General features: G+C 40.9%; 1 protein-coding gene across 3 annotated transcripts in view; it reads right to left on the reverse strand.

The window, feature by feature from the left end:
• LOC103280554 (maestro heat-like repeat-containing protein family member 7) overlaps positions 1-23,862 on the reverse strand; it is a 59,909-nt gene that overhangs the window by 4,197 nt on the left and 31,850 nt on the right. For 2 of the 3 annotated variants that reach the window (XM_062976909.1, XM_062976907.1), the window contains 9 exons: positions 22,131-22,268; positions 19,192-19,300; positions 16,804-16,944; positions 13,056-13,232; positions 11,199-11,354; positions 8,796-8,894; positions 4,541-4,646; positions 2,577-2,630; positions 543-701 (listed from right to left, as the gene is read on the reverse strand). In XM_062976909.1, coding sequence (XP_062832979.1) covers positions 559-701; positions 2,577-2,630; positions 4,541-4,646; positions 8,796-8,894; positions 11,199-11,354; positions 13,056-13,232; positions 16,804-16,944; positions 19,192-19,300; positions 22,131-22,268 — 1,123 coding nt within the window. In that variant the 3' untranslated portion in view covers positions 543-558. The remainder of the gene's footprint in view (positions 1-542; positions 702-2,576; positions 2,631-4,540; positions 4,647-8,795; positions 8,895-11,198; positions 11,355-13,055; positions 13,233-16,803; positions 16,945-19,191; positions 19,301-22,130; positions 22,269-23,862) is intronic. The other variant, XM_062976908.1, reaches the window with a different exon arrangement.

The raw sequence follows: 23,862 nt of genomic DNA on the forward strand, positions 1-23,862 counted from the left end.
CTCTCTCTTTCTCTTTCTCTCTGCTGAACTAGAGGCACCTCAACTGCACCCCCTAGAAGATTGAGCCTTCCGCAATTACATAGTTTGCATATGGCTTGAGCCGCCCCTGGACAAAGAGTTCCTATTGTTGGATAGAAATGCCTGAGCATTTAATCCATGTGTAAAATACAGTTCTGATGGACGTGTTAGAAACACCAGGGGAATGACCAAGAGGGTATGATGAAATACCTGAAGGGATTGCAGAAATGAATGTCATGAGAGATGTAGGACTAGAGGTTGCATCATTCACTTGTCCCTCATGGATAGCAAATCACCATCTAAAAGGAGAGCGCTTTCTCCCACTCTTTCTCTCTCCATGACTTATCTTTGTGTGATCTGTACCTGTGACTATCTTGCAGGTCAGATGTTAAATTGTACTGATTGATTAGCTGTGATACTCTGCTGTGAATGGACTTTGCTATCTGCTTGCTACCATGGCTTTTGTTTGTCCAATGTGCAGCATTTCCAGGGAGCTCATGATTGGAAACCTATAAGTCACGTACCGGCATCCCGTAACACCTATCCTCTCCAGATAGTTCTGATTGTGTTGACGAATCTCTCAAAGATGTTTTCCTCAGAGTCGTGTACCACAACCTCCATCACCTCTGACGCTGCCAAGTAGATGTCGGAGGCCTTGGCTTCCATACTCACAAGGTTCAGGACTAAAACCAACAAGAAAAGAAAAGCAGAGAAGCTGACCATGGAGTCACACTGAAGAACTTGGCTAGAACATTTCTCTAGGCATGGGTAGGTCCTTGCTAGGCTCAAGTTCAGGTGCAAGTTGTTCATAGAATCATAGAATAGTAGAGTTGGAAGAAACCTCATGGGCCATCCAGTCCAACCCCCTGAAAGCAGGAAATCGCATTCAAAGCAAAGAGTTTGCTTTGTACTGAGTTGTACTGTCCAGAAGATACAGATATTCCTAAAGAGGTGTACAAAGATGTCAGGAAGGGGGAGAAATCTTTTTAAAAATCCCACCACTGACACCAATTGCGGAGATGTGGATGAGTTTCTATTAATTAATTATATTTATATTATTATTATATATTTTATATCCGCTGCCACCAGTTATTAAAGATGTTTTATTTAAAAGCTGCCACCAGATGTTAAGGGGATTATCAACTCTTGCCACCACTATAGAAGATGTAGCCACTGGCTACTTAGAGAGGAGACTTTTTAAAAATTTTATTTTTCTTCTTTCTTGTTTGCTTTTTGATGGTAATATATATGTCAGAGACTGAGATGTTAAAAAGGACAATAACACGTTTATTCAGGCACAAGCTTAATGGTTACAGTAACTTCTTTTTAGAGGCACTTGGACTAACAGTTGCAAAGCTATATTGAGGTGTTTCAAACTTCTTAAAACGTTACTTCTTTCTCTACTGCTTTAAACTGCAGTCACCCTGTGAATTTCAATCACAGACTATCTGTTCCTTATCTGGAAACAGACTACCTTAAAATAAGTCACCAAACTTATTTTAAATTGACTCAAAATGACCAATTGAGTCTCCCTGATCCTCCAACTGAGAATCAGTCTTCTCTGTGTCTCATAAGAACACAGACTAACTTAAAATAAGTCACCAAACTTATTTTAAATTGACTCAAAATGACCAATTGAGTCTCCCTGATCCCCTAACTTAGGATCAGTCTTCCCTGAGCTTCAACAGAGCACAGACTGAACTCTCTTCAAAACATTCCCTCCTTTTTCTCCAAATGGTGGTTGGCTCCGCCCTCGTTACTATGGCAACCTGCCTCAGAATGCTGAGCTGGCTACCATCTCCCACGCACTGGTAACTCTAATAATTACCCTTTCAAACATAGTTAAACATGACTTTTAAAACGCAGTTAAACATGACATCTGTAAACTAAAAAATTCACACTTCTTTACAAGGTGTTTAAAACACATTTATTTATTTACATTTTTGTGGAGGTCCCATATCCTTAACCATGACAAATGGGAAGGGTATTTAATAAACTTTATTTATAGACCGCCCTATCTCCACGAAAGGACTCCGAACGGTTTCCAAACATACGGCGACCATTCAAATGCCCAAAGAAAACCATACAAAACAGTTTACATCAAGACAAGGCACATTGGACAATAAAAACAACGTAACTGTAACTTAATAAACAAAATGATGACCAACAAAAGAATTGGCCATAGAGGAGAACCAGGAAAGTCCTTTCATCCTCTTTCTTGGAGCTCTCCAGAAGTTTGCTGGAGGAACTTCATGCTCCATCAGCTTCAAGTAGGCTCTCAGCTCTAGTTCTGGGAGTTGTTGTTCCAAAAAGGAACTTTTTTCAAGCTTTGCACACTGCTTACAAACCTATTGCCTACTCTGCTTTCTAAGGAATTGGGCAATAGGTATTTCTGACCCTAGACATTGGCTATCTTACCATTTCAATGAGTTCATTTGGACTTGGCTTTTCCCCAGCAGCTCTTGTTTACAACGCAGATCCACAGAGAGAAGACTGGCCTGTCAATGGCGATGGCACCTGAGTTCTCAAAGGGACTATCAATAAAAAGCTCCACTCACCTGTTGCAATGGCAGTTACGGTTTCCTTACGACTTGTGTCCTGAGCAATGATTTCTAGGGAGAGGAACACATTTAATGGCTAGAAAGAGGTGTCACCGCTTCACTGAAGAAAAGCAAAGTATGAAAAGAGCAGCTGGAAACAAGCACACCTGAGCCAATAAACTGAAAATACTGTCTTGTTCTTCATGCAAGACTAGAATTATAAAAGTATAAACATAATGGTCATGCAGTAACTTTCACACACACACACATATACAGTAGAGTCTCACTTATCCAACATTCGCTTATCCAACGTTCTGGATTATCCAACACATTTTTGTAGTCAATGTTTTCAATACATCGTGATATTTTGGTGCTAAATTTGTAAATACAGTAGAGTCTCACTTATCCAACATAAACGGGCCAGCAGAACATTGGATAAGCGAATATGTTGGATAATAAGGAGGGATTAAGGAAATGACTAATAAACATCAAATTAGGTTATGATTTTACAAATTAAGCACCAAAACATCATGTTAAACAACAAATTTGAAAGAAAAAGTAGTTCAATACGCAATAATGTTATGTAGTAATGGCTGTATTAACGAATTCAGCCCCAAAATATCACGATGTTTTGAAAACATTGACTACAAAAATGCGTTGGATAATCCAGAACGTTGGATAAGCGAGTGTTGGATAAGTGAGACTCTACTGTACAGTAATTACTACGTAGCATTACTGCATGTTGAACTACTTTTTCTGCCAAATTTGTTGTCTAACATGATGTTTTGGTTAATTTGTAAAATCATAACCTAATTTGGTGTTTAATAGGCTTCTCCTTAATCTCTCCTTATTATCCAACATATTCGCTTATCCAGCATTCTGCTGGCCCGTTTATGTTGGATAAGTGAGACTCTACTGTATAAAGGTTTTCTCCTGACATTAAGTCTAGCCGAGTCGGACTCTGTGGGTTGGTGCTCATCTCGATTTTTAAGCTAAAGAGCCGGCGTTGTCCTTAGACACCTCCAAGGTCATGTGGCCACTGGCATGACTGCATGGAGTGCCTTTACCTTCCCGCCGGAGCGGTACCTATTTATCTACTCACATTTGCATGTTTTTGAACTGCTAGATTGGCAGAAGCTGAGGCTAACAGTGGGAGCTCACCCTGCTCCCTGGATTCGAACCACTGACCTTTCGGTCAGCACATTTAGCAGCTCAGTGTTTTAACTCATTGCACCATCAAGGGTTCCACGCATACATATATAGGCTAACAAATTAGGCACCCTGTTGAATTCTGATGGCATAAATCAGGGATACATCATACCCTGTTTCCCCTAAAATAAGACATCCCCAGAAAATAAGACCTAGTAGAGGTTTTGCTGAATTGCTACATATAAGGCCTCCCCTGAAAGTAAGACCTAGCAAAGTTTTAGTTTGGAAGCATGCCCGCTGAACAGAACACCAGAGCATGCAGGATCAGTAAATGCACGTACCATAGAGTGTTTGTACATGGAAATATTGGTAGTCACAAGAAATTCTTGATAGGATTCATAGTTTGTCTGGTTCTGCTGGTTTGTGATGACAACTACTGTACAGTATAGAATAAATGTTCATTTTTTGTTCAACAATAAATGCGAATTCTTCTTCATGGAAAAATAAGACATCCCCTGAAAATAAGACCTAGCACATCTTTGGGAGAAAAAATTAATATAAGACACTGTCTTATTTTCGGGGAAACACGGTAGTAATTTGCTAATTGGGTTTGTGCAACAAATCAGGATTTTCTACCAATCTCGCAATGACGGTTGTCCCTTCCAAACCCATCCAAACTTGCTGGACTCTGACCATAGTGTAATACTGGAGCTGCACCAGAGGATCTAGAGATTGCTAGAGAGAACATTTTCAATAAAATCCCTAAACATTCAAATCCGCAAAAGTCAGATCTGCCAGTGTAGAGGGCCGGGTGGAATCAAAGCCCTGCTTGCCTAAGATCTTGACGGCTCCTTCCCTCAGGGTGTGCCGGGGGTTGTCCAGGTAAGAGAAGGCCTGCTCCACCAGGATGCTTTCCGCTTGCTCTCTGTAGCGCTTCACCTGCAAAGTTGGAGCCAAAGGAGAGTTGGAAGGTTTGAGAAGAAAACATCATTTCCCTGTCCTTTACAGGATGAAGACTCAGCCTATTCCTCACCAGCAAACAAGGAACAACTTGGGCATCGATGTTTGGCAAACATACTGTATAGCAGGGGTCCCCAAACTAAGGCCCGGGGGCCGGATGCGGCCCTCCGAGGTCATTTACCTGGCCCCCGCCCTCAGTTTTATAATATAATATATTGTATATACATATAATATTGATAATAATATTATAATGTAATACAATATAACACTAATAATAATACCATAAAATAATATTAATTACATACTCTATATTACATATAATATTACTAATAATATTACAGTATAGTGGTATAGTTCAATAAAGTAATATATAGATGCTAATATTGTGCTATGCTAATAATATAATATATTGTATGTACATGTAATTTGTAAGCCACTCTGAGTCCCCTTTGGGGTGAGAAGGGTGTGATACAAATGTAGTAAATAAATGCAGTAAATAAATAAATAATAATTAAATACATTTTAGACTTAGGCTCGCCCAAAGTCTGAAATGACTTGAAGGCACACAACAACAACAACAACAACAACAACAACAACAACAACAACAACAACAACAGCAACCCTAATTAACTTGACTATCTCATTGGCCAGAAGCAGAAGCACACTTCCCATTGAAATCCTGATAAATGTATGTTGGTTAAAATTATTTTTATTTTTAAATATTGTATTGTTCTTTCGTTGTTGTTGTTGCTGTTGTTGTTGTTTTTGCATTACAAATAAGACATGTGCAGTGTGCATCAGAATTTGTTTGTATTTTTTTTTCAAATGATAATCCGGCCCCACAACAGTCTGAAGGATAGTGGACCGGCCCTTGGCTTAAAAGGTTTGAGGACCTCTGCTGTATAGACTTGAGTATAAGCCGACCCAAATATAAGCCGAGGCACCTAATTTTACCACCAAAAAAACCTGGGAAAACATTGACTCCAATATCAGCCGAGGGTGGTAAATTTCAGAAATAAAAATAGATACCAATAAAATTACATTAATTGAGGCATCAGTAGGTTCAATGTTTTTGAATATTTACATAAAGCTCAGATTTAAGGTAAGTCTGTCCAACTCTGATCCAATCATTATTCCCATCATCTTCGATGTAAATGTGCTTATGTATCCTTTTAATAATATATAATAATTATAACATATTGTATATACATATAATATTCATATTATATTGTAATGCAATATAATACAAATAATACAATATAATATTAATTATATATTATATTTTACATGTAATATTACTAATAATATTACAATATATTGATACAGTACAATATAGTAATTTATTACCAGTATTGTACTATGCTAATATAATATTGTATGTAAATTTAATTTGTAAGCCGCTCTGAGTCCCCTTCGGGGTGAGAAGGACGGCATATAAATGTAGTAATAAATAAATAAATAAATAAATAAATAGGGTAAAATAATACATGTAATACTAATAATAAATACAGGAAAATAATACAATTGATAATAAATAGAGTAAAATACAGTAGAGTTTCACTTATCCAAGCCTTGCTTATCCAAGCTTCTGGATTATCCAAGCCATTTTTGTAGTCAATGTTTTCAATATATCGTGATATTTTGGTACTAAATTCGTAAATACAGTAATTACAACGTAACATTACTGCGTATTGAACTACTTTTTCTGGCAAATTTGTTGGATAACATGATGTTTTGGTGCTTAATTTGTAAAATCATAATCTAATTTGATGTTTAAAAGGCTTTTCCTTAATCCCTCCTTATTATCCAAGATATTCGCTTATCCAAGCTTCTGCCGGCCCGTTTAGCTTGGATAAGTGAGACTCTACTGTAATACATGCAATAATAATAATAATAATAATAATAATAATATCAGAGTGAAATAATAAATGTATTATTAATAATAATAATAATAATAATAAAATAGAGTAAAATAAATGTAATAGTAGCAACAATAATAGAGAAAAATAATAAATGTAATAATACCAATAATAATAGAGAAAAATAATAAATGTACAGTAGAGTCTCACTTGTCCAACAGAAACGGGCCGGCAGAACGTTGGATAAGCAAATATGTTGGATAATAAGGAGAGATTAAGGAGAAGCCTATTAAACACCAAATTAGGTTATGATTTTACAAATTAAGCACCAAAACATCATGTTAGACAACAAATTTGGCAGAAAAAGTAGTTCAACATGCAGTAATGCTACGTAGTAATTACTGTATTTACTTATTTAGCACCAAAATATCACGATGTATTGAAAACATTGACTACAAAAATGTGTTGGATAATCCAGAACATTGGATAAGCGAATGTTGGATAAGTGAGACTCTACTGTACCATATATTCTCAAGTATAAGCTGACCCAAATATAAGCCAACCAGGACCCTCACCCGAGTATAAGCTGAGGGGGGCTTTTTCAGTTTTAAAGAGGGCTGAAAAACTAGGTTTATACTCGAGTATATACAGTTGCCTTTCTTAGATTGAACTGACTGCAATTGCAGGCTTCCTTGCACCATTGCTTGGTATTGAAAACTTCCACATGCCACTGCCATGAGGTCAATCTTATCCATGGTCTACAGCAGGGGTCCCCAAACTTTTTAAGCAGAGGGCAGGTCCACAATCCTTAAGACTGTTGAGGGGCCGAATTATCATTTGAAAAAAAATACAAACAAATTCCTATGCATACTGCACACATGTCTTATTTGTAGTGCAACAACAACAATAACGAAAGAACAATACAATATTTAAAAATGAAAACAATTTTAACCAACATAAACCTATTAGGATTTCAATGGAAAGTGTGGGCCTGCTACTGGCCAATGAGATAGTCAAGTTAATTAGGATTGTTGTTGTTGTTGTTGTTGTGTGCCTTCAAGTCATGTCAGATTTTGGCCAAGCCTAAGTCTAAAATTAATTATTTATTTACTGCATTTATTTACTACATTTATATCCCACCCTTCTCACCCCGAAGGGGACTCAGAGCAGCTGTATGGACATACAATACATTATATTATTGGCATAACACAATATTAGCATTATATATTACTATATTGAACTATACCACTATACTATTATATAATATGTAATATATAACATATAATTAATATTATTATATGGTATTATTATTAGTATTATATTGTATAACATAAGATTATTATCAATATTATATGTATATACAATATATTATATTATTAAAACTGATATAAAGATATTATATTATAAAACTGAGGGCGGGGGCCAGGTAAATGACCTTGGAGGGCCGCATCCGGCCCCCGGGCCTTAGTTTGGGGACCCCTGGTCTACAGCAAAGGAAGGCATCTCAGCTTTTTAGATCAGGAATTGTCAACTAATCATTCTGTGCTGTTAACATTGGACCATCTGGTGATGATTCTGGAAACCCATTGGCTTTGGAGTTGCCTCCAGTGCAATAAGCCCCAAGAGCTCCCTCCCCAAAACAACAAAGGCAACAGAAACAGCGCCCAAACAAGAGTCAAAGAACATGAAAGGCACTGCAGACTAATTCAACCAGAGAAATCAGCCATAGCAGAGCACTTGGTGAACCAACCTGGACACAGTATATTATTTGAGAACACAGAAATGCTGGACCACTCCAACAGCTATCATGTCAGACTACACAGAGAAGCCATTGAAATCCACAAGCCTGTGGACAACTTCAACAGAAAGGAGGAAACCATGAAAATGAAGAAAATCTGGCTACCAGTATTAAAAAACTCAAAAATCAGAACAGTAGATGGGAAGCAACACTCTGAGGGCAGAGGAGCCCCAAGGACGGCTAATGACTGAACAAAGGATGTCCCCCAGGCAAGAGACAAAACCTTTCCAATGCTAATTAGGGTGATTAACTGAAACATTAATGCTGGCTCCCAGTGACAAAGGACTCTTGCCACACCCTGGACTCTCCATAGATATATATTTTTTCCTTTCCTTCCCTAGTTTATCCATGCCTCACAGCCTCTGAGGATGCCTGCCATAGATGTGGGCGAAACGTCAGGAGAGAATAGGTCTGGAACATGGCCACACAGCCCGAAAGACATGCAACAACCCTACAACAGAAACAGCTCACCAGGTTGGTACAGAAACTCTGGACATCATTATCATGAAGGGCTATTTGGATGAAGGATTTCAGAAACCGGTCTGCTTTCCTCAATGCAGTCCAGCACACCTACAAAAAAGCAGAAGAGCATTTTTGGCCATCCCACAATTGTCGGAAACTCTCACAGAGTTATGTAGCTCATGTGTAAGGCTGGGAAGGGAGCCACCCGGTTTGCTGTGGTCTTTCCTGTCCCTCTTGTCAAGATAAGAGTCAGAGTGGCAATGGCAAAACGGACGTTAAATTGAAATCCAGAGGGGCCGATGCAGTCTCAACTTATCTGGATCAACTGTGCTCTGTATAGCATCCGTCTCGCTGGGCTCTCATGTATTGTCCATGTTTCTATTTCTAACTGACCCTAGGTTAACAGGCTGTCACCAGTCTGGCTATTTTCACTTGGGAATTTGACCACTGACTGTCACAGAGTGGATAACAGAAGTTTGGTTGGGAGAACACATCTCCTAAAACCATTCACATCACAAAAGCAGGCAGATAACATTTCCTTCTTCAGTTCTTGGAATATATCACATTTCAACACATAATAGTCACACTTTTTATCCCTTTGTTGTTGGAAAAAAGGGACTGCGTGTTAGTGCATTCTGTTGTTAAAGTGAAATGTTATATCAAGTTATGCTGTTGGGTGTTTGCAATTGTGTGTTTCTGGCAGAGCATTCCAGCAGCGCATGGGTTAAGCACAAGCCAGCTTGATTGATTGCCAGCAGGACCAATAGGTCAGGGCTTCCGTTTGAATTGTCTGACCAGAACTTTCATCATGAACTGAGGAATGCAGGAGGTGCTGGCTTGTACTGATAACAGCCTTGGTGAGCAGAGAAGACACGCCATGTGTCCTGAGAGTTATGGCTTTGAGTAACTGTATATAATTTGTAAATTAGTAATTTAGTAATTAGTAATTAGTAATTAGACCTGCTGGGATCAGCAGTAAAACGACGACTGAGCTGTCGTTTTGTTAGTGCCACTTTTGCTGCTGCATCAAGTGGTCCTTCGGGTGAGCAGACGGAGAGAACTGACTCATCAAATCAGTAAGGGAGGCGGATGATCAATTTATCTTCTATCCCAGAATCCCCTGACAGTGCGACTATTACACAATGAAATAATATGGTGCCTTGTGTTCGCTGGTTTCTGGTTTTTCTCTAACTGTCTTACCTTTGAGATGAAAAGGAAGAAAGGGGTAGAGCTCCATGTTAATCTGCCTTTAGGGAGAGCTCTGGTTTATTTTATTTTAAACTACCTGCGACAATTATGTGAGGAAAAGAAAAAATCTCTTTTGGGACCTAAAAAGAGAGGTGCGACGATTATATGGTGGTGGTGACGACTAAGAAGTGGTGAAATACAGTGGGTAGAATGCAACAATAATATGCAGGAACACTAGATGGTGCCATGTAATCAGGTCCCTGGATTACAGGAATTGTTGGAAGGAATAACTTACTCGCAGAGTCCCTCTGTTATCCTCTCTTTTCCCCCAAGAACTGCAAGGTGTGTCTCCCTTCAGCCCATTCATTTAACAGAGTCCAGCAAACAGGGAGATGCACTGGCTAGTGAAGACCTTTCACCTAGTCGTCTCATAGCAACCCCAGATAAAGAGTTGGGTGGGCGAGAAAGTTTGCCCAAAACACACCTGTGGTCAGTAGAAATCTCAGCCTTCATCTTAGGGAAGAAGCAAGTGAATTAAAAAGTCTGAGAGACTCCGCGAGAAACAGCAGCGTGAGAAGTCTCACAGGCAAGGCAGTTAAGGTCACAGACATGACTTCATGGCTTGCGGACCTCAGATCAGAGATTTGTTTCCTTCAGAATTCAGATCAGGCAACACTGCATAACAGTGAGGATCTCGAGTCTTGTTTCCAGTTCATGTCTTAGTCTAAGATCTTGGGAGTTTGGATTCATGTTTTAAGAAATTTTTATAGTCTTGCTTTTGGACTCATGTTTATGTTTTGATTCTTGTTTTCCTGATTTTTTGCTCATGTTATGATTCTGGTTTTCCTGTACTTTGCTTTATGGAACAGATTTTGACTGTTTGGATTATTGCCTTTGGAGTGTTTTTTCCCCCTATTGCCAGTTTGGTTTGGCTCATTACTTGTTGACTATTTTCCCCACTACCTATTGGATTTTGCCTTTCTTATTTCTTATGGTGACTTTTCCTTTTTGTATGTGCCTTTCTCAATAAACTGTTCTACTTTAGGATTCCGACTGGTGTGGAGTGCAAGGTGAATTCTGGCTGGGGTGCAACATCACCTGTGTGTCCTTCCTTCCTTCCTTCCTTCCTTCCTTCCTTCCTTCCTTCCTTCCTTCCTTCCTTCCTTCCTTCCTTCCTTCCTTCCTTCCTTCCTTCCTTCCTTCCTTGTAGGGTCCATAGCTTACCTGGGTGACTGGGGTGCTCTCATCATGGAGGTGTACCATCAAGGGCACCAGGCTTTGCAGGACATACTGTCTGAACTGATCCTTGCCTCCCTTTTGGTGGAGATCAAAGAGGCCGCCGAAGGTGGAGATGGCAGCAAACCTCACCTTGTTAGACGCCTGTGTTGAGAAGAGATTAGAAATTATATCATATTTATAATATATAGTAATACTAAGCATCCCATAAGTATATCTATTTCGCCTACTAACTACAATCAACCTTCCACATTTGTGGGTTTTATCTTTGTGGATTTATTTATTTACAGTATTTCTATCCCACCCTTCTCACCCCAAAGGGGACTCAGGGCGGATTACAATGAACATATATATGGCAAACATTCAATGCCATCAGACAAACAACATACAATATAGACACACACAGAGGCAATTTTAACATTTCCAGCTTCATGAGGGTATGCTTGATTCCGGCCACAGGGGGAGCTGTTGCTTCATCCTCCATGAGTGACACTGAATGCTGTACTTCCTCATTCCTTTCCACGTGTTGCTGGCAGTTTTATGGTGTTGTAAATTAGTTAAATTAGCCTCCCGCATAAAGTGTACCTAAATTTCCTACTTGACAGATGCAATTGTCTTTCGGGTTGCTTAGGTAAACAGCAAGCCAGGCTATTTAATGATCGGGGGCTTAATCCAACCCAGGCTTCGAACTCATGACCTCTCGGTCAGTAGTGATTTATTGCAGCTGGTTACTAGCCAGCTGCGCCACATCCCGATTTGATTAATCTGTTCTCTCTAAAGCCCCTAGTCCTCTGGAAATTGAACATAGAATTGCCCTGGAGGACCTAGACATTCCTGGAGAGAACACTTCTCTAAGCATTTGTAGGTCTTCCATTGTGATTCAGAATGAACAGAATCACATTGGAGGACCTAAAGATTCTTAGATGTTCTCTCAGGTTAAAAAAACACATCTTTATTGACAGTTTTGCCATTTTTGCAGGGATTCTGTGCCCCTAACCCCAGCAAACGTGGAGGGCTGACTGTCCTCAGTAGATATGTAGTATGGCAAACCGTGTTAGCAATGCGAGTGTAGATGTCCAGGTGGGATGGCATTGCCTTGGCCCCAACTGGCCAATACTCACATCAGGGGTCCTCAAACTTTTTAAGTGGAGGGCCAATTCACTGTCCCTCAGACTGTTGGTGGGCCGGATTATGATGAAATAGTCCAAAATTAGGATTGTTGTTGTTGTGTGCCTTCTAGTTGTTTCAGATTTAGGTCAACCCTAAGTAAAGTTTAGGGCAAAGGCCAGGTAAATGACCTTGGAGGGCCTTAGTTTGGGGACCCCTGATCTAGACGACCTCATAAGACCATAGGTAAGTAAAGAGACCTCCAAAGACCATCTAGATGGTCTCATAAGAACATAGGTAAGGAGAGGGACCCTCAAAGACCATCTAGATGGTCTCATAAGACCATAGGTAAGGAGAGGGACCCTCAAAGACCATCTAGATGGTCTCATAAGACCATAGGTAAGGAGAGGGACACTCAAAGACCATCTAGACAACCTCATAAAACCATAGGTAAGGAAAGGGACCCGCAAAGACCACCTAGACCATCTTATAGGACCATAGGTAAGGAGAGGAACCTCCAAAAGCCATTTCAATGGCCTCATAAAGCCGTAGCTAAGCAAAGAGACCTTCAAAAACCATCTAGACGATCTCATAAGACCACAGGTAAACAAAGAGACCTCCAAAGACCAGGTAGACTTAGGTCAACCCTAAGTCTAAAGTTTAGGGCAGGGGCCAGGTAAATGACCTTGGAGGGCCACATCTGGCCCCCGGGCCTTAGTTTGGGGACCCCTGACTCACGTCATCGAACATGGGGATCACGCGGGCGGCTACTTCCACGGTGAAGACGTTCAGCTCCTCATTCTTAAGGCTTCTCAAGACGTGCGGCAGGAGCTTGAGCGCCTTCACGTTGACTTCTCGGTTTGCCTCCTTCAGCCTGGAGAGGATGTCGGGCAAGGCGCGCTTGAGGCTGGTCATCTGTGGAGCCCAAACCAAAGGCGGGTCAAAACATCTCCAGAGAAGCAGAAGAGCCAAATAAATAAATGAAGGGGCCACTTCTTCCTGGCAGTCTTTAGCTATGGATGCAAGATATAGGCCAGGGGTCCCCAAACTAAGGCCGGGGGGCCGGATGTGGCCCTCCAAGGCCATTTACCTGGCCCCCGCCCACAGCTCTAGTCTTAGGCTCGCCCAAAGTCTGAAATGACTTGAAGGCACAACAACAACAATCCTACTTGATGATCTCATTAGCCAGAAGCAGGCCGACACTTCCCACTGAAATCTTGATTAGTCTACAGTATGTTGGTTAAAATTATTTTTAAATATTGTATTTTTTTTCATTTACCAATATTGTAAATGAAATATTGTAAATGAATGATATGATAATAATATAATATATTGGGTATACATATAATATTGATAATAAATATTATAATGTAGTACAATATAATATTTATTTATTTATTTATTACAGTATTTCTACCCCGCCCTTCTCACCCAATAAGGGACTCAGGGCGGCTAATAATAATAATAATAATACAATATAATAATATTGTATAATATAATAATATTAATTATATATTATATATTAAATGTAATATTACTAATAATATTACGGTATAATGGTATAGTACAATATAGTAATATATAATGCTAATATTGTGCTATGCTAATACTATAATATATTGTATGTACATACAACTTGTAAGCTGCTCTGAGTCCCCCTCGGGGTGAGAGAGGGTGGGGGATAAATGTAGCAAATAAATAAATAAGTAAATGATTGTTGTTGGGTTTTTTTTTTTTTGCACTACAAATAAGACATGCGCATAGGAATTTGTTTTTTTTTTTTTTCTTCCAAATGACAATTCGGCCCCTCAACCATCTGAGGCCCATGAATTGGCCCTCCCCTTAAAAAGTTTGAGGACCCCTGATATAGGCTAATGTCATGGGTCTGGTGAGTCTTCCTTGTGCTTAATCCCCAACTTTAAAAAGAGTTATCCCAGGGCAGCCATGGGTAAACTTAGGCTCTCCTGGTGTTTTAGACTTCAACTCCTACAATCCCTAACAGCCAGTAGGAATTGTAGGATTCATCATTATGGAGTGATGAATCCATTCTCCTTCATGGTGAATTGAACCACCTAAACTGGGCTCTCTACAGGTCAATAGATATTCTAACACAGACATCAGAAAAGTTGCAAGACCAAGAACAAGCCACAAGCCAAAGATCCACCAAGAAGAAAAGTGTCCTCACCATACATCAGTGGTTCTCAACCTTCCTAATGCTGTGACTCCTTAATAGAGTTCCTCATGTTGTGGTGACCCCCAAACCATAAAATTGTTTTTTGTTGCACCCCAAAGGTACGAGAGCACTCTGAAAACCACACTGGGACCAGGCGTTCAAGCAAAGCAGTATATATATATATATATATATATATATATATATATATATATATATATATAGTAGAGTCTCACTTATCCAAGCTAAACGGGCCGGCAGAAGCTTGGATAAGTGAATATCTTGGATAATAAGGAGGGATTAAGGAAAAGCCTATTAAACATCAAATTACATTATGATTTTACAAATTAAGCACCAAACCTTCATGTTATACAACAAATTTGAAAGAAAAAGTAGTTCAATACGCAGTAATGTTGTGTTGTAATTACTGTATTTACGAATTTAGCACCAAAATATCACGATATATTGAAAACATTGACTACAAAAATGGCTTGGATTATCCAGAGGCTTGGATAAGTGAGGCTTGGATTAGTGAGACTCTACTGTATATATAATTTTTTTCCAAGCAAACAGCAGAAAGAGTCAATAGATTCAGTAGTCCATAATATAATGTCCACAATAGTTCAAAAGATAGTTCTTCAAAGTCTTTCAAAGGTATAATCCACAAACAGAACTCAAAGATTTCCAGTGAAGAGTCAATGTTGGTAAGCAGCCAGGAGTTGCAGGAATCAGGGACAAGACGCAGCCAAACAACAACTGTAATCCACCTGGAAGGTATTCCTTCGAAAGCAGGGAAACAAGAGTAACAAGGCGAGGTATACTCGAGACTCACAAGGCACAAACTCCAACTGGGTATTCTGGAAACGGCATGGGAACAAGGCAAGGATCAAGAGACAGGAACGGAGATGCTTCTCCCAAGAATAGCAATGTTGACACCGCAACGAAAACAAGGAGAAACCTCAAGGTTACCGCTCAATGAGATCCAGGGCAATCACAGCTTCACATGGGAAAGTTTATTCATTACAGTGCTTGAAAGCCAACTTTTTACTTCTTCTCAGCACTTCCCTTTGATTCCTATCCCGTGAGATAGATTGTCTGCAATCAAAAGATACATCCTCCCCTACCACAACTCCATCTGGTGAATCCAGCCTTGAGTTAACATCGGAATGTTCCCCAATTAGCTGTTCCTCTAGAAGCACAACTTCAGGCACCTGCAAAGACATTGGGCTCTGATCCAAATCCCAGGGAGGCTCAAAATCCAAATAAGCCTCTGAGTCCCACTCCATCTCCTGTGGAGGGCTAGATCCTGACAGCTGAGCTATAATATTTTTGTTGCTACTTCATAACTGTCATTTTGCTACTGTTATGAATTGTAATGTAAATAACTGATATGCAGGATGTATTCTCATTCACTGGACCAGATTTGGCACAAATACCCGATACGCCCAAATTTGAATACTGGTGTGGTTGGGAGAGGGATTAATTTTGTCATTTGGGAGTTGTAGTTGCTGGGATTTATAGTTCACTTACAACCAAAGAACATTCTGAACTTCATCAACTATGGAATTGAACCAAACTTGGCACACAGAACTCCCACGACCAACAGAAAATACTGGAAGGGTTTGTTGGACATTGACCTTGGGTTTTGGAGTTATAGTTCACCTACATCCGGAGAGCATTGTGGACTCCAAACAATGATGGATCTGGATGAAACTTGGCACAAATACTCAATATGTCCAAATGTGAACACTGGTGGAGTTCACTCCACTTGCTTCACTGTCATAAGAACCTCTGAAGATGCTAGCCACAGATGCAGGTGAAACATCAGGAGAAAATGCTGCTGGAAGATAGCCATACAGCCCCAAAAGCTCACAGCAACCCAATCCAAGCTTGGATAGGGAAGGTGCTGAGCCAATTAAGTTCAGCGTTCAGCATCTTGGAGATTGCTTTGAAAGTTCTCGCTAAGTATGGACTCTTAGAGCTGGAAGGGGCTGCAAGAGACATCTGGTCCAACCTTCTGCCTTGCAGGAAGGCCCAGCCAAAGCACTCCTAAGAGGTGACCACCCAACCCCTACTTAAAGGTCATTAAAGGGAGAGAGTCCACCCAGTGGCATCCCAGGGTTGGTGTGACCTGATGTTGACAACTCATGGGGTCAGCACCATGGACGTCCTCCTTTACCAGACACAAGTCTGGACTTTAAAGGAGCTTGACAAAATGTTGAAGGCATTCGTAGAGAATACCATGGGTAGCGCCTTCCAAATTGGGACTAAAGCTCAGACATCTGCTGCAATACCTTCTCAGTCTTTGCCACTCACCTTCTCAGGATAGGCGGTCAATTGGAGCATTCCGCTGAGTGCCAGGGATCTCATCTCCACCTGGTGCGCCTTCAACTGTTTGCACAGCTGCTGGGTGACTTCTTCTAGGGCCTCGTCCTTGAGCTTGCCCCTCTCCAGGAGCTGGAAAAGGAGAACCAAAAACAAACAAATGCCTGGCTCTCTCCTCCAGTCCCTTCAACTTCGTGGCTTCCATTAGGTAATATAGTTATGGCATTCAAAACAAGGGTTATGAGGATTCTCCTAAGGTGCAGATTGGACATTTTGGTTTGGTGTCAAGCATCTACATTTAGCTGAAGCTGGTGGAAACCAGGTTCAAGCATCCATGGCTTGAGAATGTTCCATAAAAAAATTCCAAAAAGCAAATCTTAATTTTACCATTTTATATAAGGCATGACATTTTACTACATCATTTTATGTAATGTGACTGAAAGATGTTGAGAGAACATCTCTAAGTCCCATTACATAAATGGGAAACCCCAACAGACACCAAGGCCACAATGGAGATGTTTTGCTATCAAAGCGGCAGGACATTTTCATCCTGTGTGGTGCAGGCTGTTGAGCAGCTGCAATAAATCACTCTGACCATGTGGTCATGAGTTCGAGGCTAGCCCGTGGCGGGGTGAGCACCCGTCAATTAAAAATAAAAAATAGCCCCTACTCGTTGCTGACCTAGCAGCCCGAAAGATAGTTTATTTATTTATTTATTTATTTATTTATATTCCGCCCTTCTTTCTCACCCCAAAGGGGACTCAGGGCGGATTACAATGAACACATATATGGCAAACATTCAATGCCAACAGACAAACAACATTCAGTTTTAGACAGACACAGAGGCATTTTTAACATCTTTCCAGCTTCACGATTCCGGCCACAGGGGGAGCTGTTGCTTCACCGTCCATTGGTGGCTGTTCTTCCTCATTCTTTTCCTCGTGAGCAGTTTTTTTTATGGTGTTGTAGATTAGTTAAATTAGCCTCCCGCATAAAGCGTACCTAAATTTTCCCTCTTGACAGATGCAACTGTCTTTCGGGGCTGCTAGGTCAACAGCAAGCCGGGGCTATTTTTTTTTTAATGGTTGGAGGTTTAACCCGACCCGGGCTTTGAACTCCTGACCTCTCGGTCAGTAGTGATTTATAGCAGCTGGTTACTAGCCAGCTGCGCCACAGCCCGGCCCCTTGATAGTTGCATCTATCAAGTAGGAAATAAGGTACCACTTATAAAAGTGGGGAGGCAAGTTTAACTAATTTACAACCTGGAATGAGGAAGTGCCGTCAGAGTGGATGATGAAGCAGTTGCTCCCCCCTGTGGCCAGAATCGAACATTCCCTCAGGAGAAGGTTAAATTGCCTCTGTCTCGGTCTTTGTTTGATGTGTTTATGGGCATTGAATGTTTGCCCTGTGTGTGTATAATGTGATCCGCCCTGAGTCCCCTTCAGGGTGAGAAATAAGGGCAGAATATAAATACTGTAAATAAAATAATTGACGATAAACAACAGGAAAAATTCAGCCGCTATCAGGACCTCAAGATTGAACTTCAAAGACTCTAGCAGAAACCAGTCCAGGTGGTCCCGGTGGTGATGGGCACACTGGGTGCCGTGCCAAAAGATCTCAGCCGGCATTTGGAAACAATAGACAATGACAAAATTACGATCTGCCAACTGCAAAAGGCCACCCTACTGGGATCTGCATGCATCATCCGAAAATACATCACACAGTCCTAGACACTTGGGAAGTGTTTGACTTGTGATTTTGTGATACAAAATCCAGCATATCTATCTTGTTTGCTGTGTCATAATAAAATAATAATAATAATAATGATAATAATAATAACAACAACAACTGCAAAAGGCCACCCTACTGTGATCTGCGTGATCATCTGAAAATACATCACACAGTCCTAGACACTTGGGAAGTGTTCGACTTGTGATTTTGTGATACGAAATCCAGCATATCTATCTTGTTTGCTGTGTCATACAATGATGTTGTGTCAATCATCATCATCATCATCATCATCATCATCAACATTCCTGTTTGTAAACAAACCCTTTCACCCCTAAATGCTGTGTAGCTCTGTAAGCATAAAGATATGTTCCATTTCTTTGGTTTAGTTCACTGGCCACAAACTAATGGTCAACGGCTCCAATGTCAGGGAGAAACATGCTCTGTGATTTAGTCCAAACTTCAAAAGAACCATCCAAAATTTCACAGTGGGGAAGAGTACAATTCTAAGAACGGAAGACAACTCGTCATCTCAGAAAGTTCCTTTAAAGTTCTGACTAAAGTATGGAGAGGGCTCTCCAATCCCTTTCTTCATGGCATTTGATCCATCAGCTGTGCAGCTTGCTCTCCCAATTCCTCCTTCGGGCTTACCACTGTCAAGAAAGTCATCACGGTATAGTGTAGTCTGTCTTCTTTGGTGTCCAAAATAGTCATCAGGTGAGGGATCACCTCTTCACTCCTTTGGTTCCTGAGCAACGTTCTAAAGCGAATAAACAGAAACATTGCCAGCAGGATCTGCATTGTTGGGTACCTTTAGCTTGGTGTTCCAACAGTCATACAACCAGGGAAGCCTCCTAAACCTAGAAGAGTTACTTTTACAAAAAGCTTTCTAGCCATCCCTCCCTGTCAAGCTTGGAAGAGTGACCTTGTTTTGGATCTCAGTTCTATCCGATTGGTACTCCCAACTAAAGCAGATGCATGGAAGTAATGGGACTAACATCTCTGTGGACTTATGAGCCCCAGCCAACAACATCTGGAGAGCTGCATCATTCTCACTTTTGGCTAATGGATTCAAGCAATGGACTACAACTCCCCAAACTCAGTTAGTAATGTGGCCATGCTGGTTGGAGGATTTCAGAGTGATGGTCCAAGGCCTAATGCATTGGCATCGCTAGGGATGTGCAAACTGTACCTGATGATATCAAAGAGGGGATACCAAGTTGACTATCTATACAATTATTGTGCTTTATTTCAGCAGAAATGCACAGACATATCCCTCTAGATAGGGGTCATTATAAGTCAAAGTTGCCTTGACAGCAGTCTAGAACAATTTGAATAAGTTGTAATCAAAGACAGGCCAGGCTGTGGCGCAGGCTGGATAGCAAGCCAGCTGCAACAAATCACTCTGACCAAGAGGTCATGAGTTCGAGGCCAGCCTGTGCCTGTGTCTTGTCTCTGTCTCTGTTCTATGTTATAGCATTGAATGTTTGCCTTTATGTGTGCAATGTGATCCGCCCTGAGTCCCCTTCGGGGTGAGAAGGGCGGAATATAAATGCTGTAAATAATAAATAAATAAATAAATATGAGGTTGGGAAAAGCTGTCTGGGGGGCCACCAGGAACCCCCTTCTAACACATTCATGAATCCCCACCTTTCTTCTGTCAGGGTTCCCCCCAAAAAGGCACTTGGGTTCACTCCAACCCCTGGATTGTGCAGTCACAGACATCAGCGTTATCTGCAACATGCACTCTGCACGGCGTCTTCTTGCTCTTCCCCTGCCTTTGTGCTTCTTTAATCAAGCACACTGGACCTCTGTATTTCTGCCAAGAGCCCTTGGCTGCAAATCCTTTATTTCTAGTTCCAACTGAACAGTTTCTTACAGAGAGGCGGACATGACATTCCTCATCCAGCCTCTCCACACTCTGAGCTGCTTAACTCCTCAGTTGCCAATCCTATCTGGCACATTATTTATTTATTTACTGCATTTATATACCGCTTTTCTCACCCCTGGGGGGACTCAAAGCGGTTTACAACATAATAATGGCAAAATTCAATGCCAACCATACATGTGAAAACATAACAAACAGATCAAATCATAAACAATAAAAAGATCAACATCAGGTGTACTTATCAAACAACACAAAAATAACAAAAATAGAAATTAAATATATAAATCAAACATTTAGGACATGTTTTTAAATAGATCTAATATTTGTAAACAGTTAAAACATTACACATAAAAAGAGAGTTGAGACATGTATCTTCAGTTCTTCACCTGGCTTAGTGATTCTTCTATTTTAATAGTTAGAATAATTCTAGGAGAGGGGTGAATAAGGCTTCATCTCCAACATGTGTGCATATGTCTAAAATGTAAATCTAGTAGTAGGAAGATATATTAAAGTGGGAAGATTTGATCAGCTTCAGAGCCTGAACTATTTGCAGGAGACAACAGCTTTCCACTGAACAATTTTTGAAAGTATGCATTAAGTGTCTGAAGTGCTGCCTTCGTACAATATTTAATAAAATGCCTGAATTCAACATTCAAATTTCTTTCAGTTGTCAATCTCACTAGAACAGATATTCTAGTCAAGCCATAGAGGCCAAAAAGTTCTGTCTACATGAAATGTGGTCTTGTAGCATTAATATATTTTTAAAGTGTCCTAGCAGAGTAATATTAAAAAGGTGACTTTCAGCTTATTACTGCCACATACTGCAATGCATGAATAGTTAGAACAAAAAAAAGCACATATTATCTGGCAAGAGTTCACACAATGCATTATACATGTCTTGCGAATAATTTTTCCTGGACTATAACTCCACCAATCACTACTATTTTTTCTACCATTCTCCCCTGCAGTGACATTATGAGAGAAAGAAAATCTTATATTCCTTGCAGGGAAGGAAACTTATGTGACCAAAATATGCATATATGATATGTGGTATGAATGGAAGAATGAGTGAGTTAGTACATTTGAAGACACCAGTCTGTTAACTACCTGCTCAGGAATTGTAATTAAAACCTGCTAACGAGACCTGAAAGAGTTGACCTGCCTGGCAAACTGTGATAAGAACTGCAACTGATAAGAGAAATGTTTACATCTGTTAACATCTGTCAACATCTGCTAACTTGATGAACTTTTGGGGCAGAGCTGCTTGTGTTTGCTAACACCAATCAAGAGGAATCAACATCTGGTCCAGGAAACTGAGGATATTCCAGGATAGAAGACGTCTATGATTCATTTACAACTTTGGGACAACATCATCAGCAAAATATTGCTATATAAGTGACCTTATGAGAGTCCAGAAGGTGTGACAGACAGCGACGCTGTTCGCCCGCCATGCTCAGTGGAGATGGTGTCCTTGGGAGTGGCAGATCTGCTCTGGGAAAGCAGGATTCTGATCACTGTTTGGGGCCTCCTTTGCTCAGGGAAAGAGGAAGGAGTGCATTTTGAAGTCTTGGTCTTTGGAGGTGTCTACGGACAACGCCGGCTCTTCGGCTTAGAAATGGAGATGAGCACCAACCTCCAGAATCAGACACGACTGGACTTGACATCAGGGGAAACCTTTACCTTTACCTTTAGGTTCACCTACCTGGCAAAGACCATGATTCCTCTCTGGTGGCTCGAGTCATGCAACAGAAGCTCTGCGCCTCTCCGCTTGTTCATGATGAGGACCTCTTCCCCGCTGCCGGCACGCCTGATCAGGGCTGCTAATGCCCTCACCGCAGACCTGGGTGAGCAAAGCCAGGCCCTCGTCAGAGCAAGGAGACCACGTTGCCAGCTTCCAAACAGTCCCAGGTTCGCTGTGGTTTTGCAGCCCAGCCGGAAGTTAGGGTTAGAAGGCACGATCATCAAGTTTGCAGACGACACAAAACTGGGAGGGATAGCTAACACTCCAGAAGACAGGAGCAGAATTCAAAACGATCTTGACAGACTAGAGAGATGGGCCGAAACTAACAAAATGAAGTTCAACAGGGACAAATGCAAGATACTTCACTTCGGCAGAAAAAATGGAAATCAAAGAGACAGAATGGGGGACGATGCCTGGCTTGACAGCAGTGTGTGCGAAAAAGACCTTGGAGTCCTCGTGGACAACAAGTTAAACATGAGCCAACAATGTGATGCGGCTGCTAAAAAAGCCAACGGGATTCTGGCCTCATCAATAGGGGAATAGCGTCTAGATCCAGGGAAGTCCTGCTCCCCCTTATTCTATTCTGCCTTGGTCAGACCACACCTGGAATACTGCGTCCACTTCTGGGCACCACAGTTGAAGGGAGATGTTGACAAGCTGGAAAGCGTCCAAAGGAGGGCGACTAAAATGATTAAGGGTCTGGAGAACAAGCCCTATGAGGAGCGGCTAAAAGAGCTGGGCATGTTTAGCCTGCAGAAGAGAAGGCTGAGAGGAGACATGATAGCCATGCACAAATACGTGAGGGGAAGTCATAGGGAAGAGGGAGCAAGCTTGTTTTCTGCTGCCCTGCAGACTAGGACGCAGAACAATGGCTTCAAACTACAGGAAAGGAGATTCCACCTGAACATCGGGAAGATCTTCCTCACAGTGAGAAGGGCTGTTCGACAGTGGAACTCTCTCCCCCGGAATGTGGTGGAGGCTCCTTCTTTGGAGGCTTTTAAGCAGAGGCTGGATGGCCATCTGTTGGGGGTGCTTTGAATGCGATTTCCTGCTTCTTAGCAGGGGGTTGGACTGGATGGCCCATGTGGTCTCTTCCAACTCTACTATTCTATGATTCTATGATTCTATGATTCTAAGTGCATCTTCATACAGGCATTCTGAAAGAACATTTTTCCAGGGTTCAAAGCTCTTTCTGTGTGTAGCCATACTGTGGAATGAATGCAGTTTAACTGCCATGATTCAATAATACGAGGGTTGAATGAAATGTAATGCCTCCACCTTCGTTACTTGGGTTTGGATGGGAATATTTTAATAAATCAAACGCAGAAATAATCCTTAGAATGTGCTCTTTAACGACCACTATTTACTTTTCCGCATAATCACCAGACAATTGGATACATTTCTGCCAACGATTAACATGTTTTCTGAAGCCATCACAGAAGAAGTCAACACTCTGTTTCTGCAACCAGCATCTCATAGGATCCATTGTGCACAGGTCTTTCGATAGCCAAGCAATAATAATAATAATAATAATAATAATAATAATAATAATAATAATAATAATAATAAAAACTTTATTTTTATATCCCGCCCCATCTCCCCGGAGGGACTCAGAAGTCAACACTCTGTTTCTGCAACCAGCATCTCACAGGATCCATTGTGCACAGGTCTTTCGATAGCCAAGCAATAATAA

The sequence above is a fragment of the Anolis carolinensis genome, chromosome 3, assembly GCF_035594765.1.
Source record: "Anolis carolinensis isolate JA03-04 chromosome 3, rAnoCar3.1.pri, whole genome shotgun sequence".
Lineage (NCBI taxonomy): Eukaryota > Metazoa > Chordata > Lepidosauria > Squamata > Dactyloidae > Anolis > Anolis carolinensis.